Genomic DNA, 24,670 nt, shown 5'->3' on the forward strand with positions numbered 1-24,670 from the left:
TAATTTAAACATTTTTGTAGCAAAATGATAAAAAAAAAAAGTCTGCAATAGTGGATCACTTAAATGAAACGCTGTGTAAACATTTAAAATAAAAACCTCGTGAAATCCGGTACAATCATACAATACTAAATCACATAACACGGATTAAATGTGAAGTACAAACTCAATGGTCACGCATAGTCGTATAAGAACACTACCTGAGTCAACGGTTTTTATTTTCAATGTTGGGTAAGGTGTATTCAATTTTTAATTGCAATTATACATTTTTTACATAAATACCGGAGTAAAATATAGTGGTGGCAAAATGGGGGGGTTTATAGGGGTGACAATTACCGGGGGTGGAATGTGGGGGGCAGCAATTTATCCGGACGCTGTTTTGAAGTGCCATTTGATTTCTGGCAGACCCCACACTCGCCACTGCAGCTCAGTCCCGAGGGTCCCATCTCCTAATCAGTTGGCCCTTCTCACTCCCATTGACTTCACTGCTTGATTAGCTTGACGTTTTTCTTTTCTTTTTCTGAATTTAGAAAACAGCAGGGTGAGATTTAGGACGTCCAGCCCAGACCCTGTCTGTCTGTATATAGTGCCTTTCACTTACTCAGTCTAAGCAGCAGTCCTTCTAATGCGAGTCAAGGTGTGCAATACACCTTGGCTGAGGACACACTGGGGGGCCGTGTTTCAAACTCAAACCCTAAACTTGAAGTCTTATATAGCGCCTTTCCATCACAACACATTTCAAAGGACCAATCCAAACATGTCGTGGATTCAACAATCTAAGCGTTCACGTCTGCCACACAATCAGCTTCACTGATCACACGTTGGCATTCAGAGGCCGAGCGTTTTGCTGGCAATAGAAGGATTTGACGGGCACACAGACACCAGCCGTGTTATCTGTGCACTGCTAGGTTAAGACCAATGTGGTCAGAGATTTTTCATACAATTTATTTTTGTGTAGCCCGAAATCACACAAGAGGGGGCCACAATGGGCTTTAGCAGGCCCTGCCTCTTGACAGCCCCCCAGCCTTGACTCTCTAAGAAGACAAGAAAAGACCCTTGTAGGGCAAAAAAATGGAAGAAACCTCAGGAAAGGCAGTTCAAAGAGAGACCCCCTTCCAGGTAGGTGGGCATGCACTGGGTGTCAATACAACACACAGAACAGAACACAAGTCATCCTCAGTACAATAGCATTCATGTAATGAAGACTTGCATTTCACGGTGAGGGGGCTCCACTCACCAATGATGGCACCAGAGAATGCTGAGGTGGTTCTTGCTGATGAGCAGACACAAGAAAGAATTTCACTGGACTCCAAACACATGACAGTAAGGACCCCCATAAGCTCACTGACGCCTTCTCTTTATTATATCCTGTCTACTATATAGCACCTTTCAGGTCTATCTGAGTTTTGAGGTTCTCCTCACTAATGGTGGTGCCATGTTGCTTGTTCAGTTTCGCTGGACCGTTAAACCCGTGACTTGACGTGCCTCACTCAGGGTCACAGCAGTTGTGGTTGAGTCAATGACCCTGATGCTTTAGAAGTTGCCTTCATTTTCAATACGATTCATGGAAACTGTAGAAATGCAGGATTTATGTGTTTCTATAATGGAAGCACTAGCAGGTGTCACAATGGACATTGGTGGTCCAGTCTGAACCCACCGGCCTTGTTCTTTACGGTGTACCACCTCAGCCACTAGCTTGCCACCCAGTTGGAATGCCCTAATGACGTGTAACATCCTCGCTCGTTCGCCACTCTCTAGCGCCATGCTAATGTCCTGCCTTCAAGTGGCTACCTCACGGCGGGCAGAGAGAAAATCCTCCTGCAGACCCTCCATGTAAATCCTCACATTACAAACCTTCACCTTGCAGATATTTTACGAAAAAAACAAAAAAGGTGCCACCTGCCTAGGCCAGTCTTGGAATGATTTATTAAATAGAAAACACAGCCAGTGTGCAAAGACGTGTCAACACAAAATGGTCACCAGTGTGAGCGGCGTTCCAGACTTCCAACGTGTTATCCGCTGTCGTGCAGGCCGGCTGGACGGGATAAACGGCGACTTCAAGGCCATACATCAGATGGAACGAATCTTCTTCTTCTCAAAGAAGAGCACATGTCTGTTAACTGAAAACAAAGAGATCAGTCAAACTGAAGGACCCTGCAGTGCAGCGTTAGTCATGAAGGGGCGGCCGGGGCCTCGTCCTTCAGTTCAGGAGTAAGCAAGTCTCAATCTGCTCCAACGGGAACAATTGGACGAGAAGAGGTCATTTCACCCAGCAAGCCTCACCAATCCCATTTGCCTAACTTGTCCAAAAATAACATCAAGTTGAGATGTGAAGGTCCCTGAAGTGCCCCTCGCTACCACCACCACCTGGTCACTTAATGCACATGTCTCTGCTTGTCTGTGTGAAGAAAACCTCGACTGTGTGAGATTGACCCTTAATAAGCTTTCATCAGTGTGCCCTTATGTTCTCGTGGAGAAATCCATTTTATACGGCGAGATCACCCCATACCAACTCCCTCCATAACCTCTTCATCTCCTTCAGCCTCTCCTCTGTTCTCTCTCCAGTGCTGCTTTGTCCTTTTTATAACATGGAGAACAAAGCGGCACACTTGACTCCAGATGAGGCCTCACTAACGTGTTGTACAACTTAAGGAGGACTTCCTCTTGACGTGTCCTCAACACACAGGGGGCGTTATATGACCCAACATCCTATTAGCCTTCCTGATCACTCCTTTACATTCTCTCGATGTCGACAGCATCAGCTGTGTACTGTCAGCATAGCACCGACACGAGAAACCACTGGATTGGATGAGGTGGTGCAGAGAGAGTAGAGGACCCAGCACCGAGCCCTGGGGCTCTCCAGTGCATGTCTATGATGCGTACGGCGGCTCACTCACCTATCGGGTCGTGTTTGCGCATAACCAGCTTCTCACCCACTCGGCTCCTCTTGATGTTGAATCTGTAGCCTGTGCCGGCTGCACTCAGCATCTGCACCAAGATGGTCCTGAAGACAGAAAATAAGAAAGCTCAAGACCACTCAAATGCCTGCCTGCCTGCCCTTGCTGTCAAAATTTAAAATGGTACACCTTTTAGGTCCTTTTCAAATTTAAGTAAATGTGTATGGCTGCCATTTGGTTTTACTTTCTCGTATACGAAGCATAGGGAAGGTATTGGAATCGTCCAAAAAATCCATTTTGAGATTTTAAACAATCTCGACATTTTAGACCTCCGAGTTTGAAATACCATTTTTGGAATTATGTCTGTGTGTAAACACGATAACTTGAGGACACTTTCACTTCAGTCAATGATATTTTGTATCAGGTACCAAACGCAGACTTCAATCAATTTTTGGGCTATTTCCGCTGACCGGAAGGGATACTTTACCTTTTATTCATGCAGCTGCAGAGTCCGATTTATTCAACTTCATTTTTATAAGAATTGTTCAATATATTATTAATTTGATTTGTTGTTGATGGTTGTTTAATGTTCATAATATCTTATACAAGTAAGCCCGTGATTCTCTAGAGAATCGTAAATCCAAGAATGGCAATCAGTTTCTGTTCCATCTGATATTTGGATGTATGACATATCATATTACTGGCACAGTGGATTAAAGCAAGTGTGGTGTACAGGTTGTGTTGTGTGGGCGCCACCTACTGACTCTGGGAAGCCGCTGCGTTTGACTCTGGGGCGTGCGCCATGGCGCAGTACGTATGCGCCTCGGTGGGAAGCCGCTGCGTGATGAAATATCATGGAGGGTGGGTGCGTCCTGGGACAGTTCATTTCAAAGCGCTTCTGTTATTGTCCTTCTTCATGCAGTCTTGTTTTTGTTTTTTTATGGCTGTATCGTCGTATATGCGGTGGTGTGGGCAGTCGCGTCCGAGCGGCGGTAGAACCTGGCGTGCACGCTTTACCTCAGGTTTAGTTCACAGGTCATAGGCATGGTAAAGTCCGTTATGTGATTCAAACATGCCACACAGACTGCTGGCACATACATACTGTTGACTCTGGGGCGCCGCGGCGTAGTGCGCATGCGTTTCGATGCATCCGTGCATAAATTAAAACTGTGGTTTAGTAATATAGATATAAAGGTCTACGTGTGTGTGTCTGTCCGGCCCAGAAGTGCGAGTCTACGGCGTGAAGCTGAAAGAAAGCCAAAGTGAACCCAACGACAGAAGACAAACTCGCTTAGCCACTGATAGACAAGGGAGGTGAGCACGTCCGCAAAATGAAACTGCCATCTTATCAATAGTTTTCTGGGAGCCCGGGCTCTTTACAGCATGGACTTACACAACTAGTAAAAATATAACTGTCTTGCGGTTTACTCCTCAAATATCCTTCTCCATATCTGAGTATACGAGAAAGTCGAGGGGAGACCACGGCCGATTTTTTGTGCATTAAAGATTCACATCAAAACGTCACCAATGGACGATACCATCGCCTGTGCGGACGTCAGGTGGGAGTTTCGGGAGACGGAGATAAAGTAATAAGTGGCTGCTCTACATGGGGACCGGAAAAAGCTGAGGATACATCCATCCATCCATCCATTTTCCAACCCGCTGAATCCGAACACAGGGTCACGGGGGTCTGCTGGAGCCAATCCCAGCCAACACAGGGCACAAGGCAGGAACCAGTCCCGGGCAGGGTGCCAACCCACCACAGGACACACACAAACACACCCACACCCCAAGCACACACTAGGGCCAATTTAGGATCGCCAATCTACCTAACCTGCATGTCTTTGGACTGTGGGAGGAAACCCACACAGACACAGGGAGAACATGCAAACTCCACGCAGGGAGGACCCAGGAAGCGAACCCAGGCCTCCTAACTGCCCCTGAGGATACATTATAGGGGAAAAATAATTGCACTTTGTCCTGTTTCATTGTGGCTTGTTAGCACAAATTTTGCCTTTACTTAAATAAATAAATAATACCATCGCAGACAAGTTCCATTGGCCTGGAGATCAGTGACCACAGCGTGCAGCCATGATATGGACAGTGAGAAAGAGCAATAAGACAGGAGCCCACACCACAGCACCTTAAATAAACCTGCGCTCCTCCTATTCACTGTTTGTGGGGGGCGCGCCAATTAGATGCCATCTTCTCAGCCACAGGGCGCCCCCTGCTGCTTGATGAGAAGTGGACTCCCCTCATTGGTGTTATTTTTACAAAGGAAAACAAATTCAGGGCAGCACGGAGACCTGGGTTTGCTTCCCGGGTCCTCCCTGCGTGGAGTTGGCATGTTCTCCCCGTGGCTGCTCCGGTTTCCTCCCACAGCCCAAAGACATGCAGGTTAGGTGGATTGGTGATCCTAAATTGTCCCTACTGTATGCTTGGGGTGTGTGTGTGTGTGTGTGTGTGCCCTGTGGTGGGCTGGCGCCCTGCCCGGGGTTTGTTCCTGCCTTGTGCCCTTTGTTGGCTGGGATTGGCTCCAGCAGACCCTTGTGTTAAGACTCAGCGGGTTGGACAATGGATGAATGGAAAATGTCAGTTCTGCTCAAACTGCTGGCTCATCACAAATAAAAGTTTTAAAAGAAGCCCATGCCTGGGTTGCCCCCCCAGGTCCCATGGTCTCTCTGTTCCGAGCCCTGTTAAATACGCCTACAGACAAAACAGAACGACTCGTCAAGAAAGAGAAAAGTCTGTTTTAGCTGTGCGAGCTGTGCCCCCGACTAGTGATTCACAGTGACCTCTCAGACTAGGGGTCCGATCCCCTCTGTCTCGATATCAGTCTTTAGCTACTCTGCCCAACCAGCCAGCTAGCCAGAGGCCATGATGCAGAGCCCAGCCTCCTACTGTGAAGACGACTGTGACGGCTGCAGTTTGGCACTTTGATCGTCGGTGTGGTCAGCCAATCAGTGACAGACGATATCAGCCCGAGTCTGGACCCCTGGTGTTCATCCCCAGCACTTTCTGCTCAGAGTGGCTGGGGACAGCTGGGTGTCACGGAGGTCTGGAGTTGACGAGCTTTGGGACTCCCTCATATACTCTTCTATACAAATGTTTGGACACACCGGAGCCAAACCACAGTATTTGTTGAAATCTGAAGTAAAAATTAAGAACTATAAATACAACTGTAAACAAACCAAAGAAATGGCTTTTTTAAAATATTAATGTACAGTTATTATCTGAAGAACTGAAAAAAAAAAAAGAAAATCAAATAAATACACGTGGCAGCGATTCCCATCAGTAAGAGCCACACAGGCAGCTTCGGAGCTCACTGGAGTTCCTCATCACAACATCAGAGTGCTGCCATCTGAAGAGACGCCACCAGATGCGCATATGTGACGTCCTGCCATCTCACTGTCAACCACAGATGGCTTTCGTTTTTGTCCCACCTCCACATCAGGTTGATTGTGGCCTTCATTCCGGCACATCTGTGGAGTAACGGATATGAGGTGGTGCACATCTGGATGCTTTTCATTTTATTAATTTATCTTCCTGTTTGCTTGGAGTTTCTGAGTAACGAACGCTAGGCAAGAAGCTGGTGGAGCTTTACAAAGTGCAAATAAACCAAGGATGCCCACAGTCTTCTGGCCCCTCGCCTTCTGCACACTTTATGGTGTTGCAGATTTCATTTTACGTGGATAGATTTGACGTTTGTTTTGCCCATCAGTCTGCACTCGATAACTTGTAATGGCAAAGTGACAGCAAGTGTTCAGAAAGGGTTGCAAATGAAGTAAAAATCTAAAACTCAAGTCTCTCTTTCACAGACCCTTCCCTGCACATTGAGCTCAGGTACATCTGACTTACTTAAATTCTCCATTCAGAGGTTTCTAGAATGGGACTGGAGTCCACCTGTGGCAAACTGAACTGACTGGACCCCATTTAGAAAGGCATACAGATGGACAGCTGCATCTACACACAAGGAGCCACAACCGACACTTCAGGACGAGGGGATCAAAGCAGGCCTCAAGATTTAGGAATACAAAACGACTTCAAACAACACGTCAACTGAAATGAATTCAAAAGAAGTTAAAAATGAATTAAGAAAAGGGTTAGAATGAAAACCTGCAGCCACAGTGGCCCTCCAGGGCCGGAGTTGGCGACCCCTGCAATATACAATGAAATATCGTGGGGAGTCCCGTGATCAGCCAAACCAGCTGAACGATGACGACTCCTTAGACCAGGGGTGGGCAGATTCAGTCCTGGTGGGCCGCAGTAGCTGCAAGTTTTTGTTCCAACCCAATTGCTTAATAAGAAGCCCTTATTGCTCAAGTAACACTTCAGCTTCACTTTAGTTGTCTCGCTCGTTAAGATTTTGAACCCTTATTGCTTATTTTAGTCTTAAACAGCTGTAGTCTTGCTTTTTAATTGCTCCTAATTAGCAATAAGATGCAAATGACAAAAGAGACCAGCATTTCTCCATTTAGCTTGTTTTCATTTACACCTGTGTGTATTTATCGTGCACTATTTGGTTTAATTAAATACTTGGAAGGAAAGTGAAGAGAAAAAAGTGAAGCACTGAGAATTACTCATCTGTTTTAGACTTCAAATCATTTGGATGATATCCTTAGAAAGGAAAATAAATCTCGGATATGAGAATGACCTGACATGGCAGAGTTAAAGCACTAGCAAGCCATGCAATTAAATAATTGACAAGGATTGGTTTTTAATTAAGCAACTGGGTTGGAACAAAAACCTGCAACCACCACGGCCCTCCAGGACTGAATCTGCCCACCCCTGCCTTATACGATACGCTAGCGTGGCTGTCCAGATGGCACACCGTTTGATTTGGTACGCATATACTACGTGACGTCTACTCTCCACTTACGGGGTGATGATTTTTATTCTTCCTTTTATTTTATTGCAGAATCAACTCTCGGCAGTGGGCAGCAGGGTGGTGCATGTGTACGGGCACCGTTCTCATCCCTACCACCTTCACCGTCACTTCCCCTACGTCTTCATATCTTAAATCATTCTTCAGGCACATTAGAGACTTAAGTGCCAGCTTAAGTGAAAAATTAAAGAAAACGTACTGTTATTGCAACACAAACACGGACTTAAATCAGTTTTAATGCATAAAGATGCCGATGAAATAAGAGAAGCAGCGGGCCGCTAGAGTGGAGAGAAGAACTGCTCAGGAAACAACAAGCACGTCAACCTCTGAGCAAACGAATGATAAAAACATACAGAGAAAGAAAGAGGAGGAAAACTAGGAATGTCAAGTCAAGTGGATTCACTGCACGTCATCGTTGTAGCAGTGCGCCATTACTACTGTATAATAATTCATGTCCCGGAGCCAATACTATAAAGTTCGTTGACGTGACCAACATTTTACACCTCAGAGATGATCAATATGATGCACAGACTCAGATTTCAGGTCCCCTTTAAAGAGATTCTGTCAGTTTATAGCTGGCTCTTCTCAGTAAACTGGCAGGCAGGTCAGGAATTTCCCAGGCCAGCTTCACTCCCGTTGTGCCTGCTGTGCCAATAACCAAAGAGCGAGGCGTTACATTCACTTTCCATATGTGGTGGTGTGGTGTAGCGGTTTTTAAATAAACAGTCGCTGTGGATTAGAGAGGGTAGTGTGGCCGGAGCGGTTCCCGGGTGAATTCGTGATGTGGGTGGTCCTCACTTAAGGGCACAGGTGAGGAGTCGTCCACATCTGTAATTGATGCCGGGTGCTGCTAATTGCCACACCTGATCCACGTCACCGTGATAAATAATAGAAGCGCGAGGCGGCTAGGGAAGGGAGGAAGAAAAATGACAAACTGAGGAGAAGAAGGAGGCAGGAAGCAGGGAGGAGAAAGCCGGTGCGTGATTGAGCGAATGTTTGCTCACTGTATAGAGCGGTTGGCAGCTGGACAGTGAGTCCTTGTGGGGTGTCTGGCCGGCACCGGGGGGCAGTTGGTAGTGGTCACTCCCCACTGAGCGGGAGTGAGCGGAAGGAGGATGGCTCGCCGCATAAGGCCGAGAAGGCAGCGGGAGTCGGGACATGGGAAGTGAAAGCCCCAGCGTGAGCGCCCTGGTCGCTGGGGAGCCCAAGTCACAGTCTGATGATGCCCAACTGAGCCAGGGGTCAGAAAGGCGAACAGACCAGCAGATGAAAGCAGAGAGAAGGTCAGCCGCAAGTTGGGTGGCTCCCTGGGTGAACAGCCTGGACGGGAGAAGCAGGGGAGTCGCCAGTAGAAAGGCACTGGGATCAGTTTTTAAAGGACAGCTTCCAGCCATTGTTTTAACCTTGTCGGTTTTAAAGGATTTTTTTTTTCTATTGTGTTTTTGTCCTCCACCGTTCACTTATTTTATAGGTCATTATTTATTTGAAGATTTTTGAGAGACACTGCACTATATATTTGAACATCGTTTTGATTTTGTTGTTGTTTCTAATAATTTACACTTTCTGCACCGTCCCCTTGCTTCATTGTTGTGCCTCACTGTCCAGCTCATCAGTGACATTACTGACGGTGTCGGGTTCAGAGCTCCCAGAAGCAAGATGGCAGCATGGAGCACAACCTGCATCGTCACAGGTGGGAGCTCATGCATTAAATTTAGCATATTTTGCCCCCATAATAAAGAAAGTTGCAGCCGTGTCCGCTACTCCTAATGGAACTGGAACAACTGACGGCACTCCCACTACAAAGACAGCGCCCAGTGAGAGTGAAGCTGCTGCTGTTAAGTGTAAGCATCGACTTCCCAGTAACGCGCAGCACACGTTCATACAGCACTTCTATGGATAGTCAATCGAGCGGTGGCTCTTCAAGGAGCTCACTGCTAGACAGGAGAGACCCCCCACCCATACCCCCAACACCAGGGCGTCCTAGCAATTCATGGAGGACAACACACCTGCCCCAAAATAAAAAAAAATAAAAATAGAGGGAACACAGTTGGCATCAAGTTGGTGTTCGAAAAGTTTTGGAATTCCAGAATTTGGGATACTCAATTCGGAAAATGACCCAAGTGTTGGTTTTCACCAAGTCTGCTGCTTCAGTGCCTTCATATCTTCTTGTCAGATGTTTCTCTGGTGTACTGACGTAGAATGACAAGCAGTTCTGAAGTTTCAAAGGCTTTGATTGACAATGCCATGAAGTTTATGGACAGAGTCCATATTTGCAGTGTTGGCCCTTCTTTCTTTGTCAAGACCTCTGCAATTTGCCCTGGCAGGCTGTCTGTCCATCAACTTCTGGGCCCAATCCTGACTGATGGCCGCCACCCGTTCTTGCAGAATCAGAATTGGTGGATTTTTGTTTGTCCACCCGCCTCTTGACCACAAGTTCTCAATGGGATTAAAGTCTGGCCGTGGACCCAAAATTTCGATGTTTTGTTCCCCAAGCCTCACTTTTGCCTTATGGCCTGGTGGTCAACAAACTGTTGTTGGATGGTTGGGAGAAGTTGCTCTCAGTTGAAGTTTTGGTCCCATTCTTTATTCCTGGCTGTGTTCTTATGCAGAATTGTGAGTGAGAAGCAACCCCACGTGACCTGAATGGTCTCAGGATGCTTTCCTGTTGGCCTTTTCTTTTTTCCAGAAAGGGGATTCATCAGAGAACCAATCCTGGAATGTCAGTCTGTCCCTGATGTTTTTCTTGGCTTCTTTGCTGCCCTTCTTAACACCCACCAGGCCATCCTCCAGATGTCTTGGCTTCACTCACACCTGCCTGCTGCCATTCCTGAGCCCTCTGCCCTGGTGGTGCCCGCAGCTGAATCCACTTTAGGAGACGGTCCTGGCGCTTGCTGGACTCTCTTGGGCGCCCCGATGCCTTCTTCACCCTTCTACTGTAACTCAATCAGCCCGACAGAGTTAATGAGAGAATCGCTGAGATGACGTCAGCAGGTCCTTTTGTGGCAGGGCTGACATGCAGTGGTTTTTCAGGATGAAGTTCATTTTCATGGCAAAGAGGGACTTTGCAATTAACAATTCATCGGCTCACTCTTCAGAACATTCTGGAGTCGATGCTAATTGCCTTCATGAAAACTAAGGCAGCAAACTTTGTGAAAATTAACATTTGTGTCATTCCCAGAACTTTTGGCCACGATTGTTAAGAGTGCAAAGCTTCTAAAATGCACTCAATATTGTTGGCTTTTGCTGCTCTCTTCACCCATTAAAATCAGAAATTGGCTGGAATGAAAAGCAGCAGCTACAGGGGTCCCCCCAGGACGGAGCGTCAAAGATACTGGCCCTCCAGTTCTACCTGACTGAGAGACACTGAACAGCTCGGATGAAGATGGGTGGGGGTTACACATCTTGAGAGGGTCTCTGTGACCTCATTGGGTCTTCAGATACCCAAGAAGTGCTGCTGCTTCCCTCAAACTGACTGACAGCAAGTAAGTCAAGGGGCCGCCACCTTAAACCAAAGCACTCCGAGCCTACAGAGTGTGTGTGTGTGTATCATGGCAGGCAGCTGTCCAGCGAAGTCAAGTTTGTGATGACAGGGGCACATGGGTAATACAAGTGACAGATGTCACAAATGTTGTCATCTTCATGTGGAAAGGAGCAGTTCAGCTGAGCGGCAGAGAAAGAGGAAGATGAGAAGGTGCAACATCAACCAGTCATAAAGGGGGCTGACTGGTGACGGAGGACGGCTCTTCACAACGAGAAAGGGGTAATAATAAATAATAATAATTCTTTACATTTATACAGCGCTTTTCTCACTACTCAAAGCGCTCTCCATGCAGGGAGGACCCGGGAAGCAAACCCACAATCTCCTTACTGCAAAGCAGCAGCAGCACTGCCACCTGTGAGATGTACAGAAAGAGCAGCCATGCTGTGAGATGTACATGCGTTTATTCAAACATCAGGCGTGTAAAGAACGGACAATAAGAGCCCTGGCAAGTGAAGGGAGTCACTCAGAGTCGCACATGGAGCCAAAGCTGGCATCTCGTCATTGGGTGGTATGGCTGAATATCAGACTGAAACAAATAGCTGCACCCCTTAATATAAACGATTATATTGAGTTATTCTTTTTTATTTCATTTCGTGGCATGATTTTTACATATAAAGTTTAACTTATTGTTTTCGGTTTATTATTTCATGGGCCAAGCAGGTGCCATCCTAGGATTTGGTGCCTACAGCGAGGATGGGCAAACAGAGGGCAGACGGAGAGGCACTGGTGGTCTTGTTGTGCCCACTTGAGTTTGATACTGAAATCCTATTTTCTCTGTAAAGTGCATTGTGATGGGGGGGGGGGGGGGGGGGGGGGGTGTACTGGCCCTTTTTTGTTTTTATTTCCTAAACAAACTTCAACTTTAAATTAGGTGAGCATTTGATTAACATCCCTACATCCCACTGTGAGCTCGATGGACTCCAGCATTTAGAATAAGCACACGAAAGATGAAGATGAAGATGCTGTACTCACTTGGATTTGGTCTTGGCCACTGGTTCCACATAGAAGAGAAAAAAGAAAGAAAGAGATAAAAACAAAAATGTTAGTTAGGAATGAGATTGCACAAAGCTCCACTTCTTATATTTGTTGTAACAAACCAAAAACTTCGTAACACACTTCAAGGTGTAGCCACGGCATCAGAAAGTCAGATGCTAAGGTCACACACAGACACTTGCAGAAAGGAGTTCTTCCAAAAAACAAGTAAAGAAGTCACCGTAACAGCAGGACACTGAGGACGGCGCACACTCGGGCCTCCGCCTGTCACTACTGCTAACGTCTGCCATGTCAACATGAGGCACAGAAGCAGGGTGACATACACAAGCTTGTCTGCTGTACCCACAAGGACCATCAGCAGGCTTAGTAATAGGTGACATTCTGCTCCCCACATCTGACGAGGACACTGCAAGGAGGTCCAGACAGACAAGTGACAATGCAGTCCTGGAGACATCAGTCACCAATCTGACCCCACCAACACTGAGCCCGCGTCAGCCATTTAGGCACAGGTGAGTAATGAACAGCATCTCGGAGATCCATGGACTTTATCTCCATGTCCTAAGGGATTTGGTAGTTTCAGAAAAAAAAGACAATCAACTTGTCTGCAAAAGCCATGAGGTGCTCAGGAGTTTGAGTCTGGCAGGTGGAGAGCTCAAGACTAACGTGACCACACAAGACACAACCAGCTCATCACTCGTCCATGGCCTCCAAAGCAATGACAGATGGATGCATCACTCCATCAGGTGTCACCGCCGATGATGTGCGCTGTCACTCAGACTTTACGCACCTATCAGTTTTAGGAGACGAGCGTCGTGTCAGCGCCACTTCAATTACAGACTCAGTTTATCTGAACGTCTAATGGGCCACGACTGGCTCTGCGGTGAGGACCAAGGGGCCATGAGTGGAAACTGCTGAGCTGTGGATTTCTAAAAAGGACAATCTGTGGGTGAGGCCTGTGCTTTAAAAGAGTCCGACTGTAAGATTTGGTGCACTGTGAGAGGGGACCACAGGCGTCAACTCGCAGAGCCTGAACACCAGCAGTGAAGACCACCCGGCTATTATGGCTGAAGCTACATTTTTAGATGTGAACTGTGATTTTCTATTTCTCATCAGTGTTGTAATATGAACATTTCAGGCCTTGCTGTATTTCACATGTCAAATTTTGCTGATTTTATCCAAAGGGACTTAGAAATCACAAGAATGCAGCAGCATACCAGTGTTTTCATATTTAAATGATGAGTGTGCTGCCCACAGACTAAGAGGGGACAGAAGTTAATTCAATAGATTAGAACATGAACTGAAGCTGTTAACAAAAAAGAACGCTGAATTTGTTACCAAAGGCTGAAACGAGAGAGGAACAAGAACAATTTCAGAAGTAGGTGAGAAGAAAAAATGAGAAATTAAATTTAAAAAAATGTAACTAAAAATTAAAATAACTTATATAATAGTCATAACAGTAATTTATATAATAATTAGAAATTAAAATAAATGTGCAGAAAGGTCTTTGCTTTATCCACAATCAGGGTAAAGACCTGTCTTGCTGGTATTAACAGGCCTACACGGTGTACCAGAAGGAAAAAAGTACCAAAAGAGCCCATTTTTAAACAGTGTGCTATCACAACTTTGTTAATTTCAGTACCAGAAGTAAATGGGAGTTTTTCCAAGCACCTCGCACTCGGTCATCAACCCAGCGTAATAAGTCTATGACATCACAAGCACTTCCTCCAGGGGGACTAAACTCAAACATAAAAACGCCGTATCCCAGATGAAGACAAGCCGACAAATACACCGCCAGAAATATTCTTTGACTTTAAACACCCAGAAATCCACACATCAATTTGACAGAAAAAATGACTTAAACTCTGAAAAAAACTCAAGAAGAGGCTTCACCTCAGTGCTAGGCCTCAAAACTCCAGCGCAGCCCAGAAATGAAGGACATCTCAATCCCAACACAAGAGGCAGACTTTGTGGCCTGTAGAAAACGCCACCTGCAGGCTGCCGTCCACATTACTGCACTTTTGATTTAAAATTCTTTTTTTTTTTTTTTAATTTTAATGAAAATGATCTTCATCCACACTCATGTTTTAAAATTATTTACTAAACGCACGTGACGTAGACACTTGCCAACACTGGGAATGTGCACATCAGCAGGAAGAGAAAGTGTCCTCCACAGTAGACATTCATGTGCAGCTTGCGTATAGAACATTAGAACACTCTGGATGCCATTCCTGTCCCCTTAGTTCTTCTAAAATAACATCAAGTCGAGTTTTGAAAGTCCCTAAAGTCCTCCTGTCCACCACACTACTCGGTCGCTTATTCCAAGTGTCTATCACTCTTTGTGTAAAGAAAAACTTCCTAATGTTTGTGCAAAATTTCCCCTTCACAAGTTTCCAGCTGTGTCCCAGTGTTCTTGATGAACTCATTTTAAAGTCACGTCTCGATCCACAGGACGAAACACTTCACTCAGGTCTCCTCTTCATCTCTGTAAAGGTTCAGCTCTTTTAATCTTCCTCCTCGCTCATCAGTCCAGTTGCTCTTCTCTGGATGTTTCTCTAGTGCTGCTATGTTGGATATCAGCATTGCAAAATATATTTAAAAAAAAAAAAAAAGGTATTGTTCTACTTGGACGGATAATGGGGTGGAATTGTTTTGGAGAGTAACGTACACGTATAAGGCGAGAACAGCGGCTGATAAAACGTAACGAGCAGAACCCAATCAGAGAAGGGCTGCCGAATGAGCACAAACCAATCAGAGCCTGATTCAAGTCTGTAAGTAATCGACGACTGATTCCTTACATTGTCGACGGTTTGAACTGCGTGTTTAAACAACTCATAAACGCCATGACAGTACACAGACAGGCTGAAAATGGGTTGGCACTGGCATTATAAACTTTTAACTTCTTTACATTTTCCTTTGTAAAATGCAGATAAGGAAGCTGCCAGCCTCTTCTATTGAGGTGTTCGACATGCTAGGCTCACCTCTCCCTCCCATAAGGTAAGTGACTGTGTGTGGCAATGCAAATCGATGGCTCACATATCCCTATCACTGCCACAAATTCTAACAAACAAAAGGGATGCCACCTAAGTTAACTCGCGGCTGTAACACACCATTTTCTGTACAGGTGTGCCCTTTGGTAGGAGCCCACTTAGCCAGACAAGTACTTATTATCCTTTAACATGACATGTAGGAGAGAACGTGTAAAGGAAACACAGTTTATTCTCATAAATAATGTGAAACAGCTGTGCTACCATCACGTCCATCTCAAACTCCCCTGCTTATATATTTTGTGCTTTTCCTAAATCAAGAAGCACCAATAATTAACGGCTGGCACAACGAGCCCTGCTTAGTCCACTGGACATGCAGATGACTAGGAGAGTTTGCCATCTGTGAGTCTTTTGCAATAACAACCTTCCTGCTTAGCAAAAAAATAGCTTTGGTTGACGCGTTCATCGGCTCCCCACACTCATTTGCTTTGAAGTGAAAGTGCTGCCAACAGACGAGGCTCATTTCTTCTTAGCCAACCTTTCTGTATTAAACAACATTAAATTGTAATAAACTGTTGAATAGAAACCAGTGGCCGCTCTGCTCAGACTATATGATGAACTTGTGAGGCCACATCTGTGTGCAGTTCCAGTCACCACACTAAGAGAAAGGCAGAGGAGCCCCTGAAGCTGTGCACAGGAGAGCAGCCAAGTAAATAACAGGACAACACAGGCCTGCCAGCCTGTGCCAGGCTCGAGAAGTTCTCAAACACATACAGCCAGGGCCAAACGTTTGGAGAATGAGACAAATATTAAATTTTCACAAAGTCTGCTGCTTCAGTGTCTTTAGATCTTTCTCTGGTGTACTGAAGTAGAATGACAAGCAGATCAGAAGTTTCAAAGGCTTTTACTGACAATGACATGAAGTTTATGCAAACAGTTGGCTACAGACAGACACACAGACCCAGAATGTCCAGAACACACACATTTATTAATTTTTAAATGTCCTGCACACAACACCGCACTCCAATACACTCAACTCAATCCTTTCTTCTGCCACCTCCACTCCTCACTCACAACCTCGTCCTCCTCCACTCGACTCTGGCCTCCTTTATAGTGCACCCGGAAGTTCTCCAGGTGTCTCATGATTAACCTCCGGCGGCACTTCTGGGTGTGGCGGAAGGGCTGTATGCCCAGACTCTGGAGCTGTCCAGGTGCCCCCTGGTGATGACCACGGACCCCCAGCGGGTTGAGCTTCTGAGCTCCAAATGTAAACCCAGGGGGCTGCCCTCTCGTGTCCCGGGGGAGGTACTCCTGGTAGTACGCCCATTCCCCCAGTCTTCTCTTATAAAGGGCGTCCCGTACGGACAGGATCCCCATCCGTCCATCACAGAGTCCATATTTGCAGGATTGGCCCTTCTTTCTTTTTCAAGACCTCTGCAATTCACCCTGGCAGGCTGCCTGTCAATCAGCTTCTGGGCCCAATCAGAATTGGTGGGTTTTTGTTCGTCCACCCGCCTCTTGAGGATTGACCACAAGTTCTCAATGGGATTAAAGGTCTGTGGAGTTTGGATGGTGGGGAAAAGATGCTCTTGGAGGATGTTTTGGTCCCATTCTTTATTCATGGATCATCATCGGGGGGGCACCACCCAGGCAAAGCTTACTCAGGAATGGCAGCAAGCAGGTGGGAGTGAGGTAAAAGACTTTTGGGGGATGGCCTGGTGTGTCAAGAAGGGCAGCAAAGAAGCCAAGAAAAACATCAGGGACAGGCTGATATTCTGGGATTGGACTGCTGGGGTCAAGTTATGTTCTCTGATGAATCCCCTTTCTGGGAAAAAGAAAAGCGGACTGCTACCATCAGTCCTGTGTCAGGCCAACAATAAAGCATCTCAAGACCATTCATGTCACGTGGGGTTGCTTCTCACTCACAATTTGACTTTAGAACACAGCCATGAGAAAAGAATGGGACCAAAACATCCTCCGAGTGCAACTTCTCCTAACCATCCAACAACAGTTTGGTGACCAACAACAATGGAGCACCGGGCGATAAGGCAAAAGTGAGAACTATGTGACTCGGGGAAGAAAACATAGAAATTTGGGGTCCATGGCCAGGAAACTCCCCAGACGTTAATCCCATTGAGAAGGTGGGTGGACAAACAAAAACCCACCAAGTCTGATTCTGCAAGAACGGGTGGCAGCTGCCATCAGTCAGGATTTGGCAAAGAAGCTGATTGACAGACAGCCTGCCAGGGAGAATTGCAGAGGTCTTGGAAAACAAAGAAGGGCCAACACTGCAAACTGAAACTTCATATCATTGTCAATAAAAGCCTTTGAAACTTCTGAACTGCTTGTAATTCTACTTCAGTACGCCATAGAAAGATCTGACGACACTGAAGCAGCAAACTTTGTGAAAACAAACACTTGGGTCATTCTCCAAACTTCTGGCCACAACTGTAGATAAAACAGATACAGCAGAGTTCTTCTGACTAAACAGCAAATCCTCGATTCTCCAGTTCAGCTCTGCTCTCGTTCATAAAGGCCCTACGGGCTCCAGCAGTGTGCTAAAGGTTTTTATTTGACTGTGACGACTTTCAGGGACATACCACGCAGAAATGTCAAACAAAGATATTTGTTGTACAGAACTGACAAAGGCTTTTATAAGGTAACAGGAGTATACAATACAATTTATTTTTGTATAGCCCAAAATCACACAAGAAGTGCCGCAATGGGCTTTAACAGACCCTGCCTCTTGACAGCCCCCCCAGCCCTGACTCTCTAAGAAGACAAGGAAAAACTCCCAAAAAAACCTTTGTAGGGAAAAAAAATGGTAAAAACCTTGGGAAAGGCAGTTCAAAGAGAGACCCCTTTCCAGGTAGGGTGGGCGTGCAGTGGGTGTCAAAAGAAGGGGAGTCAATACAATACAATACAATACAATACACAGAACAAATCCTCAATACAGTATAAAAATAAAAATTTTAGAAGTACGGAGCAGAATTTAACAGTAGATGATATCACATAATAAGATTTGGACTTGTTTAGAGTCCTGGAGACCTCATTCATCAAGCTGCCTCCCCCATTTGGCCATTCCATAGCTGAAACAGCGCTAATCCGATGAAGGGACCCCTCTACCCCACAATTCCTGCGATCCTCCATCAGAGATGACTTTACCTTAGGCAGGCAAAACAACTTGACAGGTGGGCCGTGGCACCAAGTGCCACATTTGAGTACCAAGAATGCAATACTTAATTAACATATACCTGATAAGCACATGGAAATTAAAGTATACCATCAATAGAACACAGGAAATAAGAAGGCCGAAGGCACCGTTGTTGTGTTTGAATGAGTGCCAAAGGATTAACACATAATGGCAACTGAGCTGCACCCAAAAACTACAACAGCTAATTTAAGACAAGAACCTTGTGAGCCTAACAGTCCAAACTGCTAAAGTTTTACAAAAAAAAAAAAAAAAACCGCCTGTGAAGAATTATGGGGATGTGCATTTAAGAATGAAGCTCTTCTTTTTTTGATCTTATTGAATTTATTAAAAGCACATAACATTCCATACAATCAAGTCCAACTTAACAAAACTAAAATCAAATCAACTCCCACCCATGAGAAAGAGAGGAAGGCCAACAGCCCAAACAAAACTGTTAAAGAGTAGTAAAGAGAGAAAGGAGTCTTCCCCCAACCCCCCCAATATAAATGTTTATTCTATAATGCCATTGATCAGATCCTGCCAGGTTTTAAAAAAAAATTCTGCACAGATCCTCTACATGTGAATTTGATTTTTTCCAATTTCAAATGATATAAAACATCAGTTACCTACTGACTTCACAAAGGTGAGTTAGGATTCTTCCAGTTTAGCAAGACAAGTCAATGTGCCAGTAGTGTAGTAAAGGTGATCACAGCTGGTTTGTCCTTCTCCACATTAAGCCCCTCTGGTAGCCCACCAAACACAACTGTTAGTGGGGTTAGGAAGGATTGGGACACCAAGGCTGTCTGATTGGAATTTAGAATAAATGTTGCTAATAAGAGAAGAGATTTTATTTAATAAGAGAATTTTTATAAAATTCAGCAGGGTAACCATCCGGACCTGCTGTTTTCCCAGTCTGAAGTGCCTTTATATGGCGCCTAGTAATTCTGATAATGTCAGAGGTCTATCCAATTCCTCTGCACTTAAGAGTATCTAGCTGTGGTATCCACAATGTATCAAAAAGCACATTAGATTGTGTCTGGTGTTCTTTAACTCTTTGAGGGCTGAATATTTCTTCCAAAAAACTCAGTTTTTTGAAAAGCACACATAGAAATGGTTTCACACATAAGTCAACATCTGTTGTTATGCACTGTGGCTGATGTTGGCATGTGTTCGGCATCTCTGGCAGCAGTGGCTGCATGGGGGCACGTCGATGGTCAGCAGGAATGCACACTGGGCCAGCTGCCTGGCTGTCTTTGCACAGCAGGCGGGTGGCGGTTGCAGTGTGACGCAATCTGGTTTGTACCCCTTGACGTCGTAAGTGGTGGTCCTACCTGGGAAACGCTTCTGTTGGTGCATCAGCTACACACAAGTGTTCAGTGCCACGATCAGCCGAGGACCGATCAGATGATGCTGGTTACCTCACTTTCGTTTTTGATATCCATCTTCAGATCACTTGCATCAAACTTGGAGTCCAACAGGTCAGAGTCCGATTCAATGAAATTACGTAAAACGTCCACGGAGTATTTTGCTTTGCACATTCGCTCTGGTCTCTCACCAGATGTCAGTGCCATTTTAGAGGTTGTTTGCTCTTCGCTACTCATGCACACATAGGGAATCGAGGTTAAATCAACAAACCTGTGTAACTTTCCTTCTAGCAAAGAGAGTCAAACTAAAGCGTAGGGGTGAGTTTTGTTGCAGTTTACTGCTGATTACCGTCCTCTACTCCTGAATTTTGACAAAAGTCGACATCAGCCCTGAAAGAGTTAAACTGAGTAGAATATATATAGTAGCCTCGAAATGTCTGCGTTATATTTTCAGGGCCAATGATTCCATCTCCGTCTGTACTGGGGATTACTGATATTGCATTGTGAACTTCCTGCTTATGGATTTGTTAGGAAGCACTTCTGATCCAATTCCTGTAACTGTTTGAGCCATGAAGATAAAGTAGAAACCTCAACAATCTTCAAGAAGGGTCTGGTGTAAACACTGGGACAGAGTAGCTATTAGCTAAACAAACCAAATGGTTTCCTCTCGTTAGTCAAGTTTTTAATTTATGCTTTATCTTGGTAGATGAATGAGAAAAATCAGACGGTGGCTCAGCCTTATTGAACACTTTCTTTTATGACAGACTAGCCACCCCCTGCAGCTTCGCCCACGTATTACTGACACAGGACAGTGAGGAGACCCACCCCACCCAGCTTTCTACTCCTGACGTCTCTTCTCCCTCACCTTGGCAGGCAGCCTCTGTCTCGGAATAGCGCAAATACAATCGCTCCTGCAAGTGAACTCTGATTCGTAGCGCAATGAGAGAAGTCGCAAAATCAACCGGAATGTTCAAGCAAATTATAGAAAAAGATCTAAATCCATGAAGTAGTTCTCTCGTTCACTAACTAAGCGGAGTTTACGTAAGGTTAAGGTTACGTCCCGAGGCAGACGCATGAGTGAGGAGGGCCCGGCAGCCCGATGAGTCTCTCTCAGATTTGAGCTAATAAATCGGTATCACAAGTGAACTCTGATACTTAGCGCGATGAGAAAGTCACAAAATCAATGGAATGTTCAAGCAAATTCTAGAAAAAAAACAGATCTAAATCTGTGAAGTAGTTCTCTCGTGAAAAGCGCAGGGTTTTAAAAAACTTAAGACATTTTGCGCTTGGACTACGAAATTTTTTAAAACCGTTTCTTAGCGAGCTCCTATGGGCCAAGGGTAACCTACATTCCAAATGTCAAGTCCTCGTGGTATGGATGGATGGATGGATAGATAGAGATAGATAGAGATAGATAGATAGATATTCAGGGCTCCAGACTGAAAAATGCACTTGGCAGCAACAGGAGGAATGGGGGGACCTTGTGTTTTAGGAAAAAGCCATGTGAAGCGCAGGAGTTCACTGTTATTCACTACACACTTTGTGACGACTTGTCCTCAGATGTGGATTCTCATTTGAGAGTCATGTCTGGCCCTGTGCGATTATTTAAATACTGTAAGGGATCATCTAAACCTAATCAATCTGCTTTGCTACCTGGAGTTTCTTCTCCATACGCAGATTCAAAAGTGGTGTCAACGTATACAGTTTTCTTTTATCACCTTGATGTGACGCGCCGTCTCTATCTGAAGAGCTGTTACTCAAACCATAACAACAATAACAATAGTAATAAGACATTTTATTTATATGGCACCTTTAACTATACTCTACACTGCATTGCAACACCCCGACCCTCTTTTCCCATCCTGCCCCCCCCAGGTGCTACAAATTCTGCTCAAACAGCCACCAACAAACCAATCAACTGAGGAAGCAACGCTGTTCACAGCATGAAAAGTCAACTTGTGTCTTTGGTGACTACAGAAAATGGACGAGTTCACTTTGTATGTCTGAACAACTGTACTTCAGTAACAGCGGTTAAAATAATAAAGTTGTGGTGTCAGCCGCTAATGGTGATTAAATTATTGTCACGAATTATAATTATCTGCAGTGGGTTGGCACCCTGCCCAGGATTGGTTCCCTGCCTTGTGCCCTGTGTTGGCTGGGATTGGCTCCAGCAGACCCCCGTGACCCTGTGTTCGGATTCAGCGGGTTGGAAAATGGATGGATGGATGAATTATAATTATTTGTCACATGTGCAACCATTTTAGTCACACTCTGGAGCCCTGAAATATTCTCTTTGCAGAATTCTCAGGTAAGGATGACAGAAGTGCTCAGTTAACAGTTATATTCTGGAATGTTGGTGCTGGACACTACGTAGGCCACGGATGTCCAACTCCAGGCCTGGAGGGCCACAGTGGCAGCAGATTTTCATTCGCACCCTTCTCCTAATCAGTGACCAGTTTTCACTGCTGATTAACTTCTTTTCCCTTCAGTTTAATAGCCCTGTTTTAAGGATTCAGTCCTCTGCTTTGATTCTTTTCATCATTAAATGGTAGCCAAACAGAAATGAGACGTGAAATGAACTGAAGATGACCAGCTAAATTGGGGCTTCAAACTCCAACCAGTGTCGCACATTCTTAATGAGAAGCCGATTCTTGCTGTTAATTAAACTCGTTATTCAATTCCACAGCTTGTTGCTGCTCTCATTCTACCACAGCAGACATTTCAAAAACTGTTGATTTTCTGTTTTTTTCTAAGAACACACTGGCAATCGGAAGGTCAGCAGTCGAATCCCGTAAGATGCCAAAAGGAACTCTGCTCTGTTGGGCCCTTGAGCAAGGCCCTTAACCTGCAATTGCTAAGTGCTTTGAGTAGTGAGAAAGCACTATATAAATGAAAAGAATTATTATTATTATTATTATTATTAATTAAAATGTTACCTTGAAGAGCAACCTCACCGAGACCATCATCTTTCTTTATATTTCCACATATTGTGTGATGGGCACAAGTGAGCTGGTCATGTGGTGACTCGTTTTGTGTCTCATTATTGTTTGGCTGCTAACTAAGGAAAAAAGAAACAACTAAAGGGGGGGGGGGGGGGGGACAAAGTCAAGTTAATTAAAACTAAACCAAAGAAGATCATTAGCAGCCAACAAGAAGACGATTAGAATGAAAACCTGTGGCTACTGTGGCCTTCCAGGAATGGAATTTGACAATGCAGGCCAAAAAATTAGGAAATGTGTATACCAAAAAAATAAATTATAAGAACTGCTGTACCCGTATTTGTGCACAATTTACCTTTATGAATCACATTCATCTTATAAATGTGTGCACACGTGAACATTCCTCGAACCCCAGCAAGTTCCCACCCTGAAACAGCCACATATGGACTATGCTAATCAACCTCATATATATACATACATACATACAGGGGTGGACAAAGTAAGTTTATAGTTATTCATATGGAAAAAGACATGCAGGTTATGATTATTACAATAGCTTCATTAACTTTATCAACTCGTATGAATGGCACAGTGCACTTAGGCACAATAAATAGATAATACAATTCTAAACTCTTTCTTTCACGTATTCACAACTGTAAACCTACTTTTGCCCACCCTTGTATTATTTATCTCAAAACACAAGAAAAGTATGAAATATGTTCAAAATTCACAAAGTGGGTACCCAATACATAGAATAGTACTTGTGAATTTTGTGTCCGCCTTCACATTTTTTGTGAACGTTACTGATATTTCTTTAAATATTCTTTGAAATAACGCACAACTTACACTAATGTCAAGTCAACTGCGTGAACGTTAAAACAAACATTACTCCAAAATTGAAGGTCAGTGTTTAATATGCATTTTCCCTTTTACTTTAATCGAAGGCCCTTAAAATGACATGTAGTCGGTCGTGCACGTTATCATTGGGGTCTCCTTATTTTGAAATGCTTACCTATCGTTTGGCTGTAGCATCAGGCTAAAATCGGGATGGGGGGGGGGTCTTTCATGTGTCATTTTATGGGTCCTCGATTGAATATGAGCTATAAAATGTACATCACGCATTGACCTTCACCAAAATCGATCTTGGGTTTATGTCCGTTTTCAGCTTCTACGGAGTTAACTTTACATTGGTGATATTTACTTTAAAACAATCAGTAATGTTCACAAATCGAATGTCGAACGTCAAGCTAACTTCACCTCCGTTATCGGATTCAGGGAAAAAAATGCTTAACGGGATTCTCTAGAGTTTAAGGTTCTTCATCCTTCCCACCAGTCGCCTACAACACAGGTGAGCGGACTGCTGGACACGCGCCGGCCCTCGGCTGGCATACATAACACGAGTCGCTTCGGCTTTCTGGCTGCCTGGCAACTTCACTGCCCAGAATAAACTACAGGGATCTGTGGCCACTTTTTTATTTATAAATTGTACATTTTAATTAATTTTCTCTAAATGTACAATTTCACTCTCACCATAAATAAGTATGTTTTGAGAGACACCGGGGGATGATTTATTATCATTAACAACCCTCCGCACAGACTGCCTGCTACGGTAACTGTCGCGGTGTTTTGTCACACGCCACTTCGTTTACTTTCACCGACTCGGTAAAACACCCCAACTCCCGATAAAAAAAATGTCCAAATGATTAGGTACTCACAGTTAACCGCGGTTAGGAACATCTTAGTGAGGCGCCGTCCTTATAAAGCGCCAAGACGACATGAAGGAGAAGCTCATGCGAATCACTTCCGGGGTATCGCGGATCACTTCAATACGCATGAGCATAAACATAGAATTACTAGACGCCGCATGACCAGCAGCA

The 24,670-nt window shown here is 44.8% G+C and overlaps 1 protein-coding gene across 1 annotated transcript; it reads right to left on the reverse strand.

The window, feature by feature from the left end:
- Positions 1-1,906: 1,906 nt before the first annotated feature.
- On the reverse strand, positions 1,907-24,625 carry mrpl33 (mitochondrial ribosomal protein L33). The gene is made up of 4 exons (XM_028796334.2): positions 24,509-24,625; positions 12,293-12,311; positions 2,895-3,001; positions 1,907-2,117 (listed from the first exon to the last, which is right to left on the reverse strand). The coding sequence occupies exons 1-4, from the start codon at positions 24,528-24,530 to the stop codon at positions 2,068-2,070; spliced, it is 198 nt and encodes a 65-aa protein (XP_028652167.1). The 5' UTR covers positions 24,531-24,625; the 3' UTR covers positions 1,907-2,067.
- Between the last annotated feature and the right edge of the window lie 45 nt (positions 24,626-24,670).

Source organism: Erpetoichthys calabaricus, chromosome 3, assembly GCF_900747795.2.
Source record: "Erpetoichthys calabaricus chromosome 3, fErpCal1.3, whole genome shotgun sequence".
Lineage (NCBI taxonomy): Eukaryota > Metazoa > Chordata > Cladistia > Polypteriformes > Polypteridae > Erpetoichthys > Erpetoichthys calabaricus.

Coding starts and splice junctions, on each gene's coding strand:
- mrpl33 (XM_028796334.2), bottom strand. CDS start 24,530: ATGTTCCTAACCGCGGTTAACT. Junction 2,118..2,894: donor GCGCAAACACGACCCGATAG/GTGAGTGAGCCG, acceptor CTTTGTTTTCAG/TTAACAGACATGTGCTCTTC.